General features: G+C 47.1%; 2 protein-coding genes across 2 annotated transcripts in view; one reads left to right on the top strand and one right to left on the bottom strand.

The window, feature by feature from the left end:
* DENND6B (DENN domain containing 6B) overlaps window positions 1-16372 on the top strand; it is an 18937-nt gene extending 2565 nt beyond the window's left edge. The window contains exons 5-20 of the mRNA XM_026071159.1: window positions 924-1004; window positions 2803-2908; window positions 3468-3547; window positions 4019-4081; window positions 4881-4936; window positions 5575-5697; window positions 7129-7224; window positions 7325-7419; window positions 7982-8047; window positions 8728-8792; window positions 9268-9357; window positions 10315-10368; window positions 10753-10862; window positions 12964-13066; window positions 13928-14002; window positions 14356-16372. Coding sequence (XP_025926944.1) covers window positions 924-1004; window positions 2803-2908; window positions 3468-3547; window positions 4019-4081; window positions 4881-4936; window positions 5575-5697; window positions 7129-7224; window positions 7325-7419; window positions 7982-8047; window positions 8728-8792; window positions 9268-9357; window positions 10315-10368; window positions 10753-10862; window positions 12964-13066; window positions 13928-14002; window positions 14356-14478 — 1386 coding nt within the window. The 3' untranslated portion in view covers window positions 14479-16372. The remainder of the gene's footprint in view (window positions 1-923; window positions 1005-2802; window positions 2909-3467; window positions 3548-4018; window positions 4082-4880; window positions 4937-5574; window positions 5698-7128; window positions 7225-7324; window positions 7420-7981; window positions 8048-8727; window positions 8793-9267; window positions 9358-10314; window positions 10369-10752; window positions 10863-12963; window positions 13067-13927; window positions 14003-14355) is intronic.
* A 3282-nt stretch (window positions 16373-19654) lies between these two features.
* The window catches only part of LOC112968663, a 3962-nt gene continuing 930 nt past the window's right edge, over window positions 19655-22686 (bottom strand). Inside the window, exons 4-6 of the mRNA XM_026071144.1 lie at window positions 22530-22610; window positions 22287-22440; window positions 19655-21409 (exon numbers count right to left, since the gene is read on the bottom strand). Coding sequence (XP_025926929.1) covers window positions 21042-21409; window positions 22287-22440; window positions 22530-22610 — 603 coding nt within the window. The 3' untranslated portion in view covers window positions 19655-21041. The remainder of the gene's footprint in view (window positions 21410-22286; window positions 22441-22529; window positions 22611-22686) is intronic.

Genomic DNA, 22686 nt, shown 5'->3' with positions numbered 1-22686 from the left:
GGGGGGAGAGGATTTCTTTTCCTAAATACTGGTATGGAGATTTTTCAGTCTGCGTGCATCTTTGTTGCTTTGTAGCAGTCAGTAAAAGGAGGCTGCGTCGTAGATTACCTGATCTTAAAAAAGTAACACAAGCAAAACTGTCAAACTACTGGATTCTGCTGTGGGGAAAATAATGTTTGAAAAGGGAAAGGTGCCTTAATCTGTGGGTCCTGTGGTGCCTCAAGAAACAAAATTAAGGATGGTTTTGGTGTTAGGAACTGAAATCTATCCCTCCTCTTGATGTCTGTGGGAATTTGGAGGGCACAGAGTGTTTGAAATGATCATTGGGGATTTGTATTAAAATCTTTTAGTTTTCGTTAACGCTCTGAAGATCATCATTCAGCTTTGTGCTGTAGCCTTCATCCTGAGTGAAGTTTGACTGATATTGCCTTAAATGCCTGACTAAAGAGGAGTGCGATTCGTACAGCACAGGACATCTCCTCCTCTCGGAAGATGATGTATTGCTTCCTCAACAATACATTATCCTCTGTCTGGGGAAAGAAGCTGACTGTCAGACCAGATCCGTATGTGGTAGCATGGAGTGCCAGGATTAGCCCACTGGTTTGCCTCAGTTGCTTGTGTTAGTAGAAACCTCAATTAACCCTTTAGATGACTGCCTTGAAGGAGCTGCAGAAAGGGGCTAGTGAAAGATGCTACCTTGAGGCTGTCATTTTTTTGTGAATTTAGTTGGTTGTATCTCCTCTCTATCTTCCCATTTGGTAAACTCTCCCAGGTAGGTGCACGTGGATAATTTTGAAAAAGGAGGTAGTGCCGCAATCGTATCATAGCGAGGGTGAGGTATATTGTTTGGTCAGTGACTGGAGGGAGTTTGGCAACAGCAGTAATAAGTTTCTCGATAACAGTATTGTTGGCCTCTCTTGCAGCGGGAGTCAGCTCATTACTTTGGTTATGTATACTTCAGGCAAGTCAAGGACAGCTCAATGAAGAGAGGTTATTTTCAGAAGGTGAGTACTGAAACCAGATAGCTTGTTGCTCTCAACTGGTATGTAGCTGTAAAAAGGCACCTATCCATAGCYGTAAAATAGCACCACTTCCTACGTGACAACTGCAGTGTTTCTGCAGGAAACAGCAAGGGTCACGGAGAACGGGAATATGTGGAAAATAAAGTTCCAAACAACCCTGGATGTGGTTGCCATGGTGTGTTAATCACATGAGCAGTGACCTGCAGTGTCTGAGTCATGGGACCCTCAAGCACTTAAGCACTTCCTTCAGTATGTACTCTAGTGTCACAGATACCGAGATAATATACTTTATCATTGCAGTTTCTGCTAGTTATAACTTAACTCTGCCCTTATTATTGTGTTAATCTTTCCTCTTCCTAGTAGCCATCTGGGGATAGATTTCCTGCTGGGCTGATTGCTTTTAACTGGTGGCAGTGACACTGCTGTTGCCTCACCAACTTTGTCTTTTGTTATAAATTGCTTTGATACAGACATTGGCAAAATTAATATAAACTTCATGTTTATTTCAGTATAAAAATGCAATGTGCTTAGTGTTACTCAGACAGATAGATATGATCACTGCCTGAATGAGAGTAGAATTTCAGCCTTTCTAGAGAAGGAAAACGTTTTACTTTGATCCCCAGATCCATTTTGCTCCATGGACCCATAGAATTATGCTTTCAGTAGTGATATTTCACATCAAAAATTAAAATGCCATCCTACCAAACAAAAGAACTTTGAATACCTGCTGTTCAAAGAACGATGCTTTATAGTAGGTCAGTCTGGTAACTTGTTGGAAAATGAGGAGGCTCTTCTGTTCCAGCAGTTAGTGGCCTGCTGTGCTTTCTCTCTTTCATCTCTAGTCAGTGACATGGAGTTTCTTTCAAAGAGACATGCTAATAAGAAATTGGTTTCATCATCTCTGGTAAAGCAGTGGACTGATCACTCAGAAAGTTAGAGGATAATGGGAAAACTGGACAACAGGGGGACCTGATGCACAGATATTTATATCAGACTGATGTGCTTGCTCTTTGACAGATTTAAAGTAGTGGGCGCATTAAATTCTTTAATACAGTGTGCTTGGATGTTCTTTTATTTCAGATGTCAAAGTTTTGGATTGGAAAGGTGGTGTTTAGTTGAGTATTGCAAAATTATTCACTGGATCCTAATTAATGTATTTGTTAATGATTAGAGAAGGAGAATAATCAGCATAGTAATGAAATCTTCAATGGGACTGAATCAAAAAAGTTATAAAAACTAGTAACATATTCCATAAAGAAACATTAGGAAGAAGCCCCCCAAAAATGTATCACTGGAAACAAATTAACGTTATTTCAAGTTATTTTGTTTGTGTTTTTCTCCCCAGTATTCCTTTATTTTGTTTATCTTCCTAATCTCTGATTTAGTAGTCTAATCCTTTGCACTTTTCTGTCTGTTAGCATTGTTTTGGCAGCTTTGAACCTATCAGCAATTTATTTTTCTTTTTCCTTTAGTTGATCTTTTGCTACGTCACAGACTCACCCCTCCTAGTTGCAGTGGCTCCCTTGCGGAAACTGCCAGCTGTACTTATTTATTAGTCAAAAAACTCTTTGTGGATATCCAGGGTCTTCCTAAGCCTGAAGACTCAACTACTAGATAACTAGCAAGAATTCCACCAGTAAAGGCCGTGCTGCTTTTGAGCTTCTGAATGTTGTTGATGTTGGTTGTTTAAGTGTAGCCCTCTAGTAAGCAATGTAGTTATATGGAGTGCTAGAAATGATCACGACAGGGCAGCTCTGACTCCTAAATGTATGTTTTTCAGTCTTTGGTGCTGGTGTCACGCCTTCCATACGTGAACTTGTTCCAGTCATTGCTGCAACTGATTGCTCCGGAATACTTTGATAAGCTGGAGCCATGCTTGGAGGCAGGTGAGCAGTCAGACCCTGAGAGGACGGTGTGCATATTGAAATGTTTCAGCAGTTTTTATGAGGAGATTCCTGAAAGCTGAAATGTTCCAAATTAGTTCATTCTGAAACAATTTCCGACAGAGAAGAACTATCATCCAAACGGTTAGCTTGTCAAAATTATAAACAGCTGTAAAGGATGCTTTAATGGGAAATGTCTGACAATCTTAATAGATGATTCTGTCAGTTTTGCATACAGTGTATTCCCAAAGAGGAAAAAATTGCTAATGCTAYATCTCTTTCTAGGTCTTTATTGCACTATTCAGCTTAATCATGATTTGTCAACAGTGTAGTGCTGCTGATCTGCACTGGAAGTGGTAGTGCAGATGTAAGTCTGATGCCTGACCTAATTGTGCAGTTATTTGATGTATTGTTTTTTGAAACTAGCCAGGAGACATGTGAGCAGGGAGTGGATGACAAGTAAATGGGCAGAATTCATAGGACCAGCTGGATTATCTTTGGATTAAGGGTTTTTTTGTTTTTTTTTGTTTGTTTGTTTGTTTTTTAACTTGTATCCCTGCAGTGTGYAATGAGATTGATCAGTGGCCTCCTCCTGTGCCAGGGCAGACTTTGAACCTTCCAGTGATGGGAGTTGTAATTCAGGTACGTGCTGGTGGTGATCTATCCTCAAGCAGCAGAATGAGACAAACTGGAAAGTGGCGCATTTATTCTGTTCTCTTCTGGATGTTAGAACTGCTGTTGACTCTAGATGCTTCCCCTTTGCTCCTAAGGTCTGCACGATTAGAACTGATAATCTGAGGAAAAACTTCCTTACTGTGAGGGTGACAGAGCACTGGCACAGGTTACCCAGAGAGGTTGTGGAGTCTCCTTCTCTGGAGATATTCAAAACCCGCCTGGACATGATCCCGTATAATGTGCTCTAGGTGACCCTGCTTGAGCAGGGAGGTTGGACCTGGACAATCTGCAGAGGTCCCTTCCAACCTCAGCCATTCTGTGATTCTGTGATTGAGGAAGTTTTCTTAAGCAGGAGGTTGTTAGGGAAAGCAAAGTGTGTATGTATGTTAGCTGAATCCGTCTCCCTGGATAACCTGTCTGTTCTTATTTGTAATCTAGGTGAGAATCCCATCCAGGGTGGATAAGCCAGGATCAAGCCCGGTGAAACAATTTAATCAAGAGGTGAGATAAAGTGTGGGATGAAACAAGCCAGTGATGGGCAGAATCTAGATTACTAAGTAAGGAGGATATAGAAGAAATGACACTCTTTAGACCTTGTCCCATTTGGAACCACGCTGGTCTGGGATTGATGTAGTTTTAAGCTACCCTTCTAGTTCAAACTGCGGCACTCTCATGCCTATGTCTTTCAAAATAGGAACCTCTGCACAGAATTTAGGCGTGCTTTAAGTTATATATGTATATTGTTTTCACAGTTTCAGTTTATTTACCTTGCCTTTCCCAGGAATCCATGTGTAGGTAGACCTCCAAGGGATCCTACCTTAGTCTCCTATGTGACTTTGCAGCTTTTGCCATCTAAACATCTTTCTAGCTTTGACTATCTTGATTCCTGTTCATTTCATCTTTTCCTTTTTCCCCTCCCTTTAAATAATGTTGTCACCTTTCACACATTTCTGAACTTTTGGCACCCACAATACCAAGCCCTTACTATCTTTATCTGTATCTTGAGCTCTGCCTTTAGACAGAGGAAACGCTAGAAAATAAAGGAACAGACATGGGAAGTCTTTCACATCTTGAAGAAGGGATTCTTGGCTATCTTCTGAGAAAGGAGATTCACTTGGACCTTGAATGTGCCGTCCAGATCTGTTTCTGGCTCGTATCTCCAAGTGTTAACCTTTTTCTCTTCTTTTTATTTTTAGGCTTACTGTGGAGGGAACTACATTGTGATTGATGTGGGCAGTTGATGGCATTTCAGTCAGATTGCTTCCATTTATTAACTTTTTTTTTTTCCTTCATCATTTAGAATCTGTTACCAGCCCCACTGGTTCTCCCCAGTGTTCATGAACTGGATCTCTTCAGGTAAGAGCTAATATCCTTGCAACATTCTTCTCGCCATCTGCTTTCCCTCCACCCCATTCAGAGTATCCTCTAGATCATTGGGACAGTGAAGACATCAAAAGAGGGTTCAAAAATTTTTGCTTTTCAGAGTTATTTGGAATACTTGGTTTGTGGGGCCTGTGCAGTGTTTAAATCTGTGTGCACTGGCCTTAACAAATCCGCCTGGATCCTGATTAGAGGAGGGGTTTTTGTTTGTTTTTCTTGACCTCAGCTGGTGATCAGCTTAAGTCCTGAAGCATACACATTGTGCTTCTGAATCAAACTTTTCAGCACTGTAGATGCTATTCTGATAAACATATATCTGTTCTAATCCTCATGTGCTTTATTTTGCTCAGATGAAAAAAGATTACTGAGAGAAACATGATCCACAGATTGCTTTACGTTGCTTAGAGCATTTCCTTTAACATGTATGAAAATGGTTGAGTGGCAGCATGCATAAAGATACATGGTATTCTGTTTGCAGGATACTAAAACTCCATCCTAAATATCAAAGATCCAGATAGAGGCGAATCTGGACATGCTTATATGCATTACTAGAGTCTGGTCTGTTCTGAACTGCACTTCTAACCTCAACTTGTCATTCCTCCTTTCACTAACAGATGTTTCCAGCCAGTGTTAATTCATATCCAGATGTTATGGGAGCTGATGTTACTAGGAGAGCCAATTGTTGTAATGGCACCATCCCCGACAGTGTCTTCAGAAATGGTTCTGGCACTTACCAGGTAATGCCTTTGAATTCTGAGATACAGATAACTATACTACATTCTGGCAGTATAATACATATAATACAGTTCTCTTTCAGATTCACTCTTCTGCCAAATCAGTTGTGTTAGATTTAGTTTGCCTATGAAAGTATGCAAGGGGGGAGTATAGCTCAGTGGCAAAGCGTTTGACTGCGGATCAGGAGGTCTATAGTTCAAATTCAGGTGCCCCCTTTTGGGACCAGATACACCCTCAGCAAGTTTGCAGATGATACAAAACTGGGAGGAGTGGCTGATACACCAGAGGGTTGTGCTGCCATTCAGAGGGACTTTGACAGGCTGGAGAAATGGGCAGAGAGGAACCTTGTGAAATTCAACAAAGGAATGCGCAAAGTCCTGCCCCTGGGGAGGGATAACCCCATGTACCAGGACAGGCTGGGGACCAACCGGCTGGAGAGCAGCTTTGTAGAGAAGGACCTGGCAGTCCTGTCCTGGTGGACACCAAGCTGAAAATGGGCCAGCAATGCACCATCATGCTAAAGAMCAGCGGCATCCTGGGCTGCGTTAGGCAGAGCATTGCCAGCAGGTTGAGAGGAGTGATCCCTCCCCTCTACTTGTTACTGGTGAAGCCACACTGGGAGTGCTGGATCCAGGTCTGGGCTCCCAGGACAAGAGAGACATGGACCTGCTGGAGCAAGTCCAGTGAAGGGCCACAAAGATGAAGAAGGGACTGGAGCATCTCTCATACGAGGAGAGACTGGGAGAGCTGGGACTGTTCAGCCTGGAGAAGAGAAGGCTCAAGAGGATCTCATCAATGTTTATAAATATCCGATGGGAGGGTATAAAGAGGATGGGGCCAGACTCTTTTCAGTGGTGCCCAGTGACAGGACAAGAGGCAATGGGCCCAAACTGGAACACATTAAATTCCAGCTGAACACAAGAAAACACTTGTTCACTGTGAGGGTGACTGAGCACTGGAACAGGTTGCTCAGAGAGGTAGTAAAGTCTCCATCCTTGGAGATATTCAAAACCCAGCTGGACACAGTCCTGGGCACCATGCTCTAGCTGACCCTGCTGGAGCAAGGGCTTGGACCGGATGATCTCCAGAGGTGCCTTCTAACCCCAACTATTCTGTGAATCCCTGAAGAAACAGCATAGCAAGAAAGTCTTGCTCATATTCCATCAACAGTAGGATGAGAAGAGTAAAAGTGAGTCTCCCTTGTTGGGGTCCTGATATTTCATAGACCAAATAAAATTTTTCATCCCTTCAACCTGAGGATCCTCATCTCCCCAGCTTTGAGCTCTGCTTTAGGAACAATCCCAGCCTGGAACTTCTCCATATCGTTACCTCTGGCAGGACAAAACACTGTTCTAGGTCATTAACCTGATGCAAAATCACATCCTCCTCTATGAAGTGTATAAGGCAACTATTCTCTACATCTATTCTTACAGTTGTCTTGCTCCGCTGAAGTACTGTTGTGACTACCGTCCCTATTTCACTATCCATGACAGTGAATTTAAAGAGTACACCACCAGGACACAAGCTCCGTAAGTAGCCAATAGAGCCTTGCTACCCACTTGCCACCATCTGTGTGAAGGAAACTGTGAGGTGGGAATTGTCCAGATTTCTGCTTTTTTCTCTTTCTAGGCCAAACATCGTTGTGGGAGTCACAAACCCTTTCTTCATCAAAACGCTCCAGCACTGGCCACACATTCTTCGGGTTGGGGAGCTCAGAATGTCAGGTAAGGGTGGAACCAAAGTCCTGTTGTGCTGCTGGACCTTGTCACAGATTAGCAGTGAACTGACAGTTGCAGTGCTGGCAGTCATTTTACATGTCTTCATTCCTGTGAGAACTGAGAAACCAAAGAGAAGGTTAGACTGACTCAGTTGATGTGCAAGCTCAGTATCAACAATGGTGAAGGCAAATTGTTGAGAAGATAACTTGCTGTGATTCTTCTGAAGCACTAAGAAAATGAAAATCCTTTCTGGTCAGGAAAGAGAAAATTGCATAGACAAGAGCTTGAGAGAGAGATTCCAATTATTATCTATGAAGCCAAGAAAACTGCCTCACTTTGGGGTAAACAGTGTTTTTTTGCAGTGACTCCCTAACACTTCCCTGGTTCAAAATATTAGAGGAGAGTTGGCAGATGACAAGACTCATGTGAGGATGTGGTAAAGGCAGGATATGATTTAAGATGTACAAGTGTAGCAGTGGATGTTCTTGGTCACGAAGTCTCTCGTGTATGCTGTAGCTATGAGGATAGATTCAGAGTCTGAACTATTTGATTTGGGGTCTTTCCACAGGAGACCTGCCCAAGCAAGTTAAGGTGAAGAAGCTAAACAAACTAAAAACTCTAGACACAAAACCAGGTAATTCCTTTTGTCAGACATAGTTTAATTTTGTTTACTCTTTCCCCTGGGGGATTTTGGATGCCTTGCAGGCATGTGAACATTGCATACATTATTCTTTATATCTAAACAAATGGACATTTTGGTGTTGTTACCTTCTTGCACTTGATCGGCTACACAGTCCTTTGTAATGGCATCCACCACCTGATACAGAAAAGCTGTGCATCTCTTTGTTCTGAGATTGAAAAGCCTGTATAAATTAGTTGAGCAAATTATTTTAGTGTTGGGAAAGAGGAATTTTAATTTTCTTTTTTTGCTGTATATATCTATTTTTATATGCGATGGGAGTCAAAGGAACTTGCTAACCTAGATACAGCCATCTGTCACTAAACTAACTGCTCAGCTCAGACCTAGCCATAAGCTGACTCCAGTAGTTATCTCGCCATAAGCATAGGATAGGAAGGTCCCAAGCTAGTTCAGAGTCCTTTAATTCTGCTGTGAGTACTGGCTGCATTAGCAAATTTATGATCTTGGGAGGCCTTAGTAATTAACCCCCTACACACACCTGGCATTTCTGTTACACACAATTTCAATTCTGTTATCCCTGGACTATGTAATGGTGCCCCCTCTAGATATATGGGCAAAGATTTGTGTCTAAGTTTTGGGATTTTTTTGGTTTTGTATTTTTTTTTTCAATCTAGGAATCTACACCTCTTATAAAACATTTCTTCACAAAGACAAAACCCTGATAAAAAGATTATTAAAGGTAAGCATTTCTAACTCTGTCCCACATCCTGTATGTCATTATGGGAAAATTGTGCGAACAGCTTGGTTTGAACAGCCAAAATGGTCCAAAAGGAGCAGACTTTTCTTTGATGTGATATCTTTCATTTCAGTTTGATCTTAGTGTGTAATTTGATTTTAGTGTGTAATGGTTTGGTCCAGTATACTCGAACATATTTGTCATACTAGTTTTAAAACTTTTCCCTTGATATCCTGGGTTAAACCCTGGAACTATGGTAACCTAAGTGAGAGCAATCATTGTCAAGAAAGAAAAAAAAAGAATTTTTTTCTGAAAAATCAGGTTCTAGTAGTGAAATGTGAGTGACATCTTTAATCAGAGAGCAGAGTGTGTATTTTGAGCAGTACAGTCTCCCAAACTGCTATGGACTGATTGCTTATAGCTGCAGGGTTTGCAAGTTCTGCATCCACCTCTGTGAACGCCCTGCTTGTGTTTGCAGGGGATTCAGCGGAAACGCCCGTCTGAAGTCCAAAGTGCCCTTTTGAGGCGTCACCTCCTGGAGCTCACCCAAAGTTTCATTATTCCGCTGGTAAGTTCAGCAGAGACTTGTCAGTGTGGTGTAAGGGTGAGGGGAGGTGAACAGGAGATGCTTGAGTCACAAGTTTGCACTCGCCCTCTTTTATTCACCCGTAACTGAGCATCTGTAATAGATTCAGRATGTGGCACTCTAGAGATGTTTTACTCCTTGGAAAAGAATGAATGTGTCTCTTGATTGCAAATTTCAATAATTAGCATAAAAGTCTGCAGGTTGGTTATTCAGCGCTTCATGTATAAAGATAGAACACTGTTTGTTTGTTTCCTGCAACGCAGGAATAGTTTTCCCCTGTGATTTGATTCTAAGGCTAGTTCTTTGACTCTAATGGCTAATTCTTGCCACAGGGTAGTCAAAGCAGATGTATAGGGAAGGAACAGGAGCCCAGGACATTCCTCTTCCTGCTGGAATGCTGGAGTTGAACCCTCTGCCAGCRTGAACCCTCTCTTCTGGTTCTGAAAAGCTCTGCTGTAGAGCTTAAGAGGCCTGTCCATGGAGTGATAGCCATCCTAAGGCAGATTTTAAAAAATGCTTTCTTTCAAGGCCTTCCCTGTCTCATCCCACTAGAAAGCTGCCGGTACCTTTTGATGACTGTCCAGTTGGACACGTTAGGCTCCTCCACTTTCTTTTCTATATCACCTTATGAGGAAGTAAATGGGAGGACAGAGCATCTTCTGAGATTCTAGTCCCTCCTGCCAACTTCTTCCCACCTGAACTTTTCTCACATGGCCTGCTTAGAATTCTTGCAGCGTGTAGTCTCCTGACCTAACTCCTGGTGGGAAAAGAGCAAGCTGGAAAACTTTGGCTCGTGTAAATGATACACAGCTATAAAGGAAAAGTGAGGGAGACTAGGAGGCTCTGCCTATGATACATTGAAGAAGATCATAACACTCGGTGACCATGCAAGAGGCTTCCTAGTTGTTCTAACATCTCTTTGTTGGTGTTTCTTCTTAGGAGCATTATATTGCAAGTCTGATGCCCCTGCAGAGGGCCATTACTCCATGGAAGGTATGTTCAGTTTTCCAGGCTCTTGTGCTTCCTTTTGACTGCAGGGATTGGGGATAGTTATGTCGTATGCTGATCAAGTACTCTGACACACTGTGCAAGCTTCCCTCATTGAAGGAAGAGGGCTATTAAAAAAAAAAAAAAAAAAAAGTAAGTTGAAACAAACATTGGGACAGATGCTTCCTGTTTTGCAGTAATTTTAGCTCACCTCAGCTACTGTGAGTTTGTAATTTGAATTTTACTAGCATGGCAGGTTAAGATTTCATGCATTTTTAATTCTCATAGTTATTGAATCTGTCTTGAGCAGCCTCTTCCCTTGTAAATATAAACCTCATTCTCCTCCGGTTTCTTTTGGGTGCTGTGTAATACGCTCTTTGTGTTGTGCAGAATCCCCCACAAATTCGTCCGTTCCGACAGGAAGATTTCATGAAGACCCTTGAGCATGCTGGTCCCCAACTTACCTGTGTACTTAAAGGTGACTGGTTAGGCCTCTACAGGTAAGAGTATGGCAATTACTTGCTTTATTCCCTTAACAGCAGCTCCAGGTTATAATGAACATCAAATCCTGAATTACAGTCAGCAGTGAAAAGGGAATTTCAGGACAGAGATTGATCACCTGAAAAAACCCATGCCTATGAAGAATTGATTCAGTAATAATAGCCAGAAAGAGTAAATAAAGGGTAGAATCAATCCTGTGTTTTATGTAGTCTCTTAAATGAGTAGCTACAGTCAGGTTTAGAAGTTGTAAACTCTCCTGCTTCAAGAATATCAACTAACCCTTCATTGAGGGAGGTGACACTTCGGTGAAGATCGGGACTTATCTCTGACACCAGCTGTCATTTATTGTCTTCCAGGGGATCTTTCTGTTTCAGTTTTCTGGCCCTTATCAGATGGGGTAAAAGGATGTGTAGGTCTTCATCCGGTAATGATCCTATATGTTTGTACAGCATTCGGTACAATGGCCATCTCATTCTGACTGCAAACAGGCAGTACTATTGGAACATAAAAAGATGCAGTTTCTTCAGGGTGGAATTTAAGAGAGCATATAGAAGAGTTTGCCTGTAGTTCTCCTAAAGGATAATTGGGTACAAAAAGATTAGTGCAGACACTCCTTATAGTATGAGTGGGAAAAATCTAGAAAGCAGATATCCACCTGGAAGGAAGAAAGGAGATGCACTGATACAGTAAGGGAAGAAATTCAGAAAGTGAGCAGAGACAGTAATCATGGATCAGTACATTGTGTAGCTGTGATAACATTTGTACCATTTTGTGCTTTAATGTACTCAGCAGAAAGCAAACAGTTCCACTTTTTATGGCATGGGTGTGGCAGAGATTTAATTTTGGAAATCTAATATTTTGAAAAACAGTAACAGACAACAAGATTTTCAATAAATTGATTGAGATTTGCAGGGAACGGATGTACATGGAGGGTCTTATGTATTCCAGGGTTCTTAACTGTGTGAAATTGTGTACATTATACTATTTGTTGTTCTATTTCTAAGTCAAACCCTTAATTAAAAAAAAGTCTGTTTGTATCACAGCAGCATTTTGAGATCTTGACTGAGATTGGGACTCCATTGTGCTGGGGAGAGAGAGCAAGCAAAAGAGTCCTCCTAGTTGCAAAAAGAAACTTTACGAACATCAACAAAGTTCTGCTGATAAAGTGTTCTCCCCAGATAGCCTGAGGAAGAGAGATACTAGGTGGTCCAGCCTTAATAGCAGAAAATGCTGGAATACAGCATCTGAGATATCCCAATGCTAATGAAAGACTTTGCAAAGAATGTCCTGTTACAGTGCCTATTCCCTAGCTCTGTATGGCATCTTAAACCATCTCATCTTTTTCTTTATCTGCTGCCACAACCCTTATCTTTCAGTTAACAACTTTTCAATCCCATTTTGAATTTGGTCTAAGATTCTATAACACTGAAATAAAAACAAGTATTGTGCTGTCCACTGTTCACTTTCACACTTGGATCAGTAAAAATAGAGTTTATTACTGTGTACTGCACTGGAGAGGTGTAAATTACACGTCCTTTGACATAGCCTACCTGATACCTTGTTTATGTAGGAGAAATGTAAATCACCAATTATATGCAGCTTAGATCAATGGCAGCAAGTGGTTGAAGGGTGTAAATATCAAGAAAAGAGAGGAATTGAGCAGGATACGGCAGAGGAATGTTGAATTTATTTCCATGGTTCAACTATCCTAGGTGTTATAACTCCAAAGAAAAACTATGCCTCTAAATAAGGCTGCAGAGGAGCAAAGAGCACCACTTTCAGTTGGCTTGGGCTTGAGCTGGTGCAAAGGAGGGTGTGAGACGGGCAGGATTGCTCGCCATCAGCAACAGGCTGTTAAAGCTGCTCTGCTGTATCATGTTAGTGCTTGACGCAACAGAAGCGTCTGGAGTGGACAAGATACAAAAAGAGCTTATTAGCTCATTGTCAGTCCACATCCCTAACAACACTGTGAATCAGATTGTCTTTTCCTCTCGCGTTTATGTCTGCTGTAGTAGGAAGGGAAATCGGTGTGCAATGGAGCCACCACACTTCTCTGGATCCTTCTCTGTCCCCTTCTCAACGTCACCTCGCTTCCTGCAGGCGTTTCTTCAGGTCTCCCAACTTTGATGGCTGGTACCGTCAGAGGCACAAGGAAATGACCCAGAAGCTGGAAGCCCTTCACTTGGAAGCAATCTGTGAAGCGGTATGTTCCAGCTGCAGGTATCCTAACCAATGCCAAACTTCTCAGGCCGGAAGCCTGGGAGATGAGGGCACTGCCACTTTGGATGCTTCTTGGCGCATCTTCATTCTGCCCTCATGGAGGGGGTGCTTTGTGCCCGTAGGAAATACAGTTCTGCCTCATGGCTATCAGTGCACAGGAATAACAGCACATGTTGGGGTGAAGGATATGAACAGTCCCTCTCCCCCGCTTTGTTGGCCAATGCAAAAACTGCTTCGGCTGCTTTTGGCAACTATTTTTTTTCATTCATCAGGCCCTTCCCAAGCCAACCAAGTCCCGGATTGGAAGCATTCTCTGTTGTTGGCTTCCTTAATGCCTAATGAAAATAGGTAGGAATTTTAGCAGTGACTGCAGTACAATTTCTTAAATTGAGCGGCTGCTGGGATAGTCCCAGGAGCTCTGGCATCCTGCCCAGTTGCATTTTCAACTGCAGTGCTTGCTCCGCTGTTCAGCAGTGCCAGTCCTCAAGCATAGTGCGGGAATGCCAAAGCTGTCTCCTTTTTTAACAGGCCTGACTCTGGCCCTGGCAGATAGATGTAAATTCTGAGCACAGCATAAGATTCGTGGTGCTGACTGGAGGAGGGGGACCCTGCACCGTCTGCGTRTTGCTGCATCTTTCCTTGATTCTTCTCTTGCAGGCAAGAGCATGATGCTGTCATGGGCAGAAAACTGGGGAGAGTGCTCTGTCTTGCTCATTTAGGCTTAAGTGCTGCAGGCAGAGTTGTGAAAGTTTTTGTTTTCAGGCTTTGCTTAGGTGTATCTCTTTGAGAAAAGCACTGTAAAGAAGGAAGGTTCCTGAAGAAAACTGTTCTTCTCTTTCTTTAGAATATTGTGGCCTGGATGAAGGACAAGTCTGAGGTGGAGATTGTAGACCTGGTGCTAAAACTTCGTGAGAAGCTGGTGAGTTTTCTTTCTTTCTTTCTTCCTGCACTCATTCCTTTCTGTCYGTATCTCTGTGGCATGGAGTGATTAGGGATGTAAATCACACTTGGTGCTTAGAAAACTTTGTTCCTGCTCCCTGTTTGGGAGAACTGGCAAATGGGACAGTCATGAAATTTTAGTGTTTGCATAAAAGAAGATTCAAAGTTCTGTCTCTTCTCATTTCATTAAGGCTCAGGTAACAATTTCCTGTCTGTTGTCTCTTACCCTGAGTAAAGAGCCAGCAGGAGGTTTGCTCAGCCGGTGGCAAAGCCGAAAGAGGTATTTGAGGCTGTTTTGAAATTCCTCCCTTTCTCTCCTCTTTCCCCCTGTAGGTAAGAGCCAGGTGCCAGCACCTCCCTGTGAAGGAGGAAACTCTTCAGAGGGTGGGCCTTTATATTGAGACCATCATCGACTCATTGCCAGAGGATCTCCAGACGGTGCTGCATCACCACTGAGCACGATGAGGGGACTCTGCAGGAGAAGGAGGGGCCCTCCCACCTTGCTCCAGGCTGTGGACAGCCGCAGTTGCGTTTGGAAAGGAGACTTCTTTCCCTGACATCCAGCCAACATCACCTGATCTGAATTTTGCTCGCATACGTGTATGACTTTGAACACATGAGCGCGTGGATCAGAGCTGTAGCAGAAATGGGGAACTGTGTGCACTTTTTTTCTGCCCAGTCCTGCTTTGAGGAACTGGATTAGGGGTCTGTAAAGGAAAAACTGTTCCCTATGTAGCCACACAGGGAGTAGTAGGTCATAAAGTGGCAGACAGACTTTCAGTGATAGGCTGTGCAAAATGTTTGTTGCCCATATATACACATCAATCTTTGTCTAGTGCTTGGGCTCTCAAAATTTCAATACCTTCATCCTGCCTGCAAGAGGCAGGACCAGCCCTGCATTGGGAGGGTTGGTTTCAGGGCAGCTCTTGCTGCTAATGAGAGAGATGCTAGTCCCCAACATATAAAAGTTGTGAAAAAATTGTCCTTGGCTGTTCAGCAGCCTGACTCATGCCAGGAGAGCTCCAGCTGTATTGAGAGTGGGAGACTGAATTGCTAGATCTGGAACGCTCTTGTTTTTCTCCAAGGCAGAGATGGAGAGGAAGAAGGAGCAGGTGTACCTGCTGGGAAGAGGGCTCTCCAGAGATCGCATGTATGTACTGTGTGAATGGCAATAGCTACTGAAGCTCCACAGAGRGGAACTGGTCTCCAAACGCACTTTATTCTGCCTGGAAAACTCTGTGTGYTCTGGTAATGTACAAGAGAGCTGGAGCTCTCCCCTGGACAGTGAGATATCTAACRCAGTCAGCCCACGTGCCAATGCAGCACGGTGGAGGAGCTGTTCTTTACAGTCCGTGTCACCGTTGCCAAGTGGAAGTCCACGCAGTGGGCCACGTGCGGGTGTGCAGGCTCTGCCGCGAGAGGTGCGTGCTCACCCTGCTGAGGTCAGGGAGGAGCAGCCTGACGGATGGTTTCAGGCTGTGTCTCTCTGCTTACCACTGCCTGGCTTCCAGGTCTGTCATGCTGCTCCCTTTCACCTCTTGGGAAAGGGATGACTGTGTGCTTCTGGGCTGAATGTATGAGACTTGAGGCTCCACTGCCAGTTTTGGGTGCAGTTGCCCTCTGCCCAAAAGAGCAGCATTTCTGCCAGCTGCCCTGGAAATGGATTTACCACATCCCCAGGGCAGACTCATAACTGCTACTACTGTAAYTGTATTTCACCATCTGCCATTTTGGCCAAGGCCTGAACGTTTGCCTAAAGAAGAATGGCTTTTAGGATGGGTCTGGCAGCCGGTGCCTGTCTGCTGCACTCTTCTGTAAAAAGCCCTAGAATGTACCTTTCCACTTAGCAGGAGTGCTCAGCATTTCAGCCGAGACCTGCACAAAGCTGTCTCGGGACCTCTGCAGGCAGTGCCAAGTATTTATGGAGAGGAAGCCGTGCTCTTATGTTTCACTAGTAGTCTCTGCCCATTGCTGCACTGCCTCTTAATTTATTGGTGGGGTGGGGGGAAGGGGTATATCAGAAAGTCACAAGTGTGACTGATGCCTTCCTACATTTTCCCGCTAAAGAGCAAGACACAGACAGTGCTGGAACAGTGGGAGGTTACTCTATTTCCCACTGTTTCCAGCCAGGAAGCAACTAAACGGGAACACATGGCCATATCTCCCAATAGTAACGAATTCTGTACAATACTCCTTAGTGGCAGCCCTGCCTGTACAGTGTATATTCTGTATATAGAGTTTGTGTGTGCGTCTGTGCAATAGCTCTGCAGTGACTGTGATGGACTGAAGCACTAATGTATAGTAGAAAATATTAGTTAAAAAAAAAAAATTAAACCAGGCTGTCTCCTGTTTTGGCGTCTCAGTAGGTAATGAGGAGCTTTATCTGTTCAGGAATCRGGTTTCTCTGTGGAGATGCTATTGAGCATGCTTGTTCATGGACGTCAACACAGTGCTTTCTCAGTCTCTGTTAGCAGTCTCTGCTCGCCCCTTCTCTACGGTACTTCTGTGAGACGGCTCAAAGGACGTAGGTGTTCAGTGAAGTAAGTGAAGCTTTCACCCATCCCTGATGTCACCACGCTTCTCTGCATGCGTGCTTTGATCTGTTAAAACCCCACCACATTTTCTAACTTCTGCTGAGGGCAAGCGGTAGTAGTACTAACTCAGACCTACCAGTAGTCCTCTCTGCTACTTTTTTCTTTCTATGTAAAAGTTCCTTTTTCCACATATGCCTGCACTGCTACAGGGCGGCCTCCCATGCTTAGCCTGCCTCAGGTTTTTCTTGGATCCMCAGTGCCCATCAGCAGGGCTCTCGCCCATCACCGATGCTCTCATCCCCTTTGGGAAACTTCTCCCTAGGGGTCCTTTAAGCCCAACCCTGTAAAGGGCAACTCAGACCTGCCTGCGGCTGGGCATCCCTCTGCCCTATGCACAGCACATTAGAAGCTCTTGCAAAGCAAACATTTCATGAGGGTGGAGTGTCCTGCAGTCAGAAACACCAGGAATAGCCGCCCATTCCAGCAGCTGYTCCCACTGGATTTTGGTCTCAGCCTTGTGCAAGGTCTCAGGCTTTCCGGTTCATCCATTCTCACTCACTTTGCCTCTGTTAACCACTTCTTTCTATACTTTACCTTCTTGAATGATGTTGTTCTGACTCATTCCCAAACAATTATCTCCTAGTGCTGTAGAGTTTTCAGTCCTTTGAGGGACAGCTATCGTGTTCTTTGCAAATTGGAGAGCTGGAAGGACTGCTGCTCCATCTGCATGCGGGTTGGGAGCACCTGCCTGTTCCTAGAGCCCTGTCTCCAGCTCTGCTTCCCCCGGATGGGATTGCTGCTCCTTGTCCCTGAAGCAGATGAGAGCACGTTGTCCCTGCTCCGAGGGAYGCTTTCATCCTGTTTCTTCTGTTTCCAGCACGCTTGTTCAACCTGTAGGAACTGCTTGTGTCACCGAAACAGATCCCCTTACTGCTGATCTTACAGAATTAGGATTCACTTCAGACTGCCCTCTTTTTCCTCCTGTTTGTGCCCAGCTGAACCCTTTTGCTTCTTGTGTTGTGGTTGCCGTGGCTATATTTCTTATTTTCTGTCTCTCCTCAGTTATGTTGCTGCTCCTTAGAGGCTCAGTTTCTCTTTGGCAGTTTTTGGTACTCCAGAGACCCCAGCACTCCTGGATGCAGCTGTTCACCTGTTTCTCCCTGTTAAGYGATTTGGGCTTTTTTCACCTTGGCCAGCTGTTGTTTACTTTTAGCACCCTGTGTGCACACTATTTTATCTCCTTCCATTTCACTTGGAGTTGTCGCAGCCCTACCAACACATGGCCCCGATTGCGCCTGAATTACCGTGTTGGCAGGGGGTCCGCCCCAGTATTGTCCAACAGTGTTTTTCACAGAAATGGGGCACTACTGAAGGGTCACCCCTGTGTTCGGAGTCATGCGACTTGCTTGACTTCTACTCTCGCGGTCTCCGTACTCTTTTCCAGCTCTTCCTTTCCTCTGGGAGATCTGATGGAGTGGGATTCGAGGTCGACCCACCCTCTGCTTTGTCCCCCGCCTCATTGTACACCTCTGCCTTTATGTTCCCTCCATCTGTTTGCTCTCATTTCTGCTTGCATAGCGTTTGCATCCTCTGGAGTCCTAGCAGTGGGTTTGTTCTTACTTCTCCCAGCAAACCTTGGCCTAGTTATTTTCTCTCCCAGACAACTATTGGGGTGAAGGCCATACAATAAATGCTTCTGGCACGCACCTGGTATCCACAGGAGGCAGAGTCTGGGTGGTCCTCCTCTCACTCCGTCACAGCCTTATGACTTTTATTATGCCTAAGCAAACACCTGGTTGCACCTTCTGACAGTGACTCATCCTTTACATCCTAAGTGTGTGCACTTCCCAGTCCTGCCCTGACACCAAACAAGTCAATTGCCCTCCTTACCATGTCTCGATCTGTATGAACACCCTCTTTTGCATGGCCCCGCAGGCCGGGGGGCACGCCAGGAGCTGAGCTGGTGCGTGCATCCGCGCCCTTACGTTGTGCAGCGTTCAGCAGCTACCGGCTCTTCCAGTCGTCTTGTAGCTGCTCCTCGACATCCTGAACATCCTCCTTCAGGTTCACGATTATTCCTCTCGACTCCAGGGCTGTCTCCCAGTGCCCTCACCGCTTCTCGGCGCGCTCTCTCTGACTACTGCTAGCTACGGCCGTTCTTGGCACCTTCCCTCCTCCTCCTCTATGGCTTCGCCTGTTCTGACTCTTGCTAAGGGTATGGTACAGGGGTGGAGGATGCCATCAGTGGAACGTTTCCCAGTAAAGCAGTTGTGGCACTATGTGCTTTGCTTTTTTTCCCCCCCCCCCTCTCTTTTTCTCTCATCTCTTAGAACTATATATTTTTAGCTTTATGTTCCTCCCACAGCAATCATATCACGTCTCCTGCATCAACCACCCATTACTATCCTTTTCACGTCCTTACCTAGGCTTTTATGTTCCATCCGTTTTTCTCTCGAGCCTCATCATCTTCTACCAGACTTTTCTTCTCAACCCTGTTGATAAGTACTGGTTCACATGCTTGTATTAAGAGTCTGGCATCTTGGCCCTGTCCTACCCCGGCAATGTCTGGATTGATCCTGCTATCAATTTTTAAATGACCTGAAATCCTAGCTTCCTCCTTGCTTCCATTGGTGGTGGTGCAGGAGTCCCGGCAGTCACCRAACAACACGCTGCTGGGTGGCGGATGGGATGCTTTCACAGATGCACTGATGGGTGATCAGCAGCCCAGGAGCAACTGCAGCATCAGCACCCCGGAGGTCTGTTCCCCACCGCCCCTTCGTAGTAGCTTCCCCACTGTACCCCGTAACCACGCCTTAGCCCCGTGCGTGTCTCGTGGGCTGTTGCACCCTTCTGCCTGTTACTCAGGCTGATTTTTAATTTGAGTACAGAGCTGAGAGAGAACCTTGGGCTTGGGCATGGCAGAAGACTGTGRTTTGGGAGCCGAATCACCCCCGAGAGGTTCATTCATCCCTTTTGATCTGGTCTTGGCCAAGAACCTTTCCCCTGGGAGGAAGGAGGCATGAGCTGCCTGGCTCRCTGCCTCTTGTTGTTGCTTGTCTAACAGCAGCAAAGCCCAGGAGCACTTGAACCACAGGATGTTTATTTATGAGCATCTTCCCTTGAGCCCTGCTGAGAAGTTTGCATTGCTCTCTGGCATTAAAAAGTAACACTCTAAAACAAGATCACAAAATGCGTAGAAAGTGGTAAACAGGGAGCCGGCTGAGGGAGAAGATTGTTTTGTCAAGTAGGCAGAAGCAGCTTTTGAGGACCAAGAAAGAGCCACCACCTTCCCCGGGTGAGTCACAGTTGATGTTCAGTTGCTGGAAAGCCTAGGGATTTCCACGCTGTCCGYGTGCCACCAGCCTCTTCCCATCATCTGGGTGCACGCGAGCTTGAAGGGGGCTGCTGCAGCTCCAGGCAGGCTGCTYGCAGGCGGCTGGGGTCGTTCCTGGTGGAGCGGAGGAGAGTCCTTGTTCCAGAGGGACTCTGCATTAGAGCACGGGGCTGCGCAGTGGCGACAGGCTCTTGGTGCTCTTCCCTTCGCGCAGCGGTTTGCTTCGACTCTGTGCTGGGCGTTTGAGAGCAATGCGAGCTGCTCGCAGAGAAGGGGGAGAAGGGGGAAGAGAGCAGCGCCTGCAGGAGGAAATGGCTGTGGAGCCCTGGCCCCTGCAGAAGCACCCCCGTTGGGGATTTTTCTCTGCAGCGAACAGGAAACCACTGTCGATCTCTCGTGCGGCGACTGCTGGTGGTTTTACCGTCTGCGTTCAGCAGCCCCCGTGGGTAAGTTGGGCTTCAGCCGGGAGCAGCTGTGTGCAAAYGTCCCACGATGGCAGAGTCGTTGCAGCCCTTGCCACCGCTGCCCCTTTCCATCGGAAAACGGCACGGTGGGGTCAGCCCGGAGCTGGCTGCTCCTTGCTCGACCATCGCTGGGGGTGAGGGGCCAAGGCCAGAGAGATCCTGCCCCCGTGGGGAACTGCCAGACGTGGAAACCCTGGGGCAGCCCAAAGCGACCAGGAGCTGGGGGAGCCTAAGGCATTGCCCCCAGGGAGTCGTCGTAGAAGGGCTGGAGACCTCCCTGGTGCTGCAGGGAGGTTCTCTTGCCCGCTGCCTCCCGACGGAAGTTTTGTCTCAGCCAACCGTAGACCAGGCTGTGCAGAAACCCCTGGAGGGACRTGGTCAGGGCCTGCAAGAGAGAGGGTGGGTGAGAGCGGTGCTCGTACCTGCACCTGGACGGCCTCGCGCTAGAAGAGCACCGCAAACCTGGATGCCCCTCTCCGCGTTGGAGAGGAGCCGCGTTGGACCAGCCCCTGTGAGTGCAAAGGCAAGGTGACGAGGGGGAAGAAGGTGCCTTTCCTCTTCTTTTCGTCAACTAAAGCAAGACTAGTGCAGTTGTACCTCGGAAGAGCTGGGGACCACAACCAAACGGGGAGGAAGAGCTCCGGCGGAGACGAGAGGCAGCCACGGGGCTGGGGATGTRACCTTACATCAGGACAGGGGGGTGAAGCACAGCCGGGACCAGGGCTCTCGCCGGCAAGCCGCAGCCTTTGCCCTGCGCCTGTCCCGGTGGCAGATGTCCTGGGTGTGATGATGTGCTCCTGCTTCCCTCTCCTGGCTCGGACAGAGGAGCCTCTGCAGACGCCGGCGGCAGCGGGCAGCATCCCTGCTCTGCGTCCCCGCCGTGCCCCTGCCCACCTTCCTCCACTTACGCCTTTTGCGTGTCTCATAGTCCAAGTCAGGACAAATGTCCTGGCTGAGGAGCCCAGGAATCCGGGTTTTACTTACTGTAGCAACATAGAGGGCAAAGACCGAGGCGGGTTGGATGCTGGTGAAGGAGAGGAGGGTGAGGAGGAAGGCTGCAGACGGAGGACAAAAGGGATGTCGGTTGGTCTCGCGCTCCGACCGCGTTTCGTTAGGTGTTTTTCCCTCTCCAAGGGGCCAGGGCCGTTTCTCACAGCTGCAGCCCCAGCCTCGCTGCGAGCGTGGTTTCACGCCTAGGACCTCCCYGCCCTGGAGACCAGTGGGGACGGGGTCCTCACGCTTCGCTGGCCGCGGCGGGCATCATCACACGTGCTGCCGCTTGCGGGTGGGTGGCAGCCGCTGCCTCCCCGGTCCCAGAGCCCCAGAGGGCYGAGGCGAGGAGGAGAAGGGGCTCGTCCCACCCGCGGGAACCGGGCTCTGCTCCCGGCAYTGCTCCCGGGCTGGCTCGTGAAGCACGGAGAAAGGGACCAGGGAGCGACTGCTCCCGCGTCTCGTGGCACAGAGGAGGACGGGGACGTAGGTGCAAAATGAGGGGTTTTCCCACACGCTGCCTAAGTAACGCGGGAAACTCGTGGCCACACGTTTCTGTAGGGCTGAACGTACAAATGGGCCAAAAAAAGGGATGAGCCGGTTACGAAGAGCGGGTGCCTCGAGGGCTGTCAGGCGTCATCCAGCCTCCACCGAGGGAATGCCGGCCGAAACCCCGGCTGTTGGGAGAGCGGGGCGAAGCCGGCCTCCGGGCTCACTCGGAGCGGTGGGTATTCGGCCTCGCTCTGGCTGCGTGCGGCCACAGACACGGGTCCTCCGGGCACCCTGAGCCTCCGCCGTTATCCCTAAGCCTCCTCCATGGGCCGGGTGCCTTTTGCTGCCCGGGAATAACGGGGCTGATGCTGCGGTGGCTCTCATGCGCGGGGAGAAGGGGATGCGCAACCCGCTGGCCATCCCATCCCATCCTGTCCCATCCCTGCTTGCCTGGCGTCCAGCAAACCAGGAAAACCAGCTGGAAGTAGTGGGAGACCCTGMCAACGCCGCGAATGTTCCTGCCCGCAAAGCCGTCCTTCTCCAGGGCCAGCAAGGGCGCCGTGTCGCTCCTCCGGCCCCGGCGYGTCACCCCGCGGTACAGCACCTTGGGGGGGGGAAATGCGGCATGGATTGGGACGCGCCAGCGCTGCACGGCCATGCGCATCCTGGCGAGCAGGGCCGCGGCTGACTTACTGTGCAGCAGCTGAGCACCAGCAGCAGGTACAGGAGGAAGACGACTTTCTCCTCCAGGACCGCGTCCTTCCTTCCTATGTACTGGGAGGCAGCGGGAAACGGGTGGGAAGGCTGCTTTCCCGCCGGCGCCTCTCCCGCGGGCTGGTCTGCAGCGCCC

The sequence above is a fragment of the Apteryx rowi genome, unplaced genomic scaffold (genome assembly GCF_003343035.1).
Source record: "Apteryx rowi isolate R43461 unplaced genomic scaffold, aptRow1 scaffold_322, whole genome shotgun sequence".
In the NCBI taxonomy this organism is placed as follows: Eukaryota; Metazoa; Chordata; class Aves; order Apterygiformes; family Apterygidae; genus Apteryx; species Apteryx rowi.
Note: the sequence above shows the minus strand (reverse complement) of the source record. Positions and strands in the feature narration are given on the sequence as shown.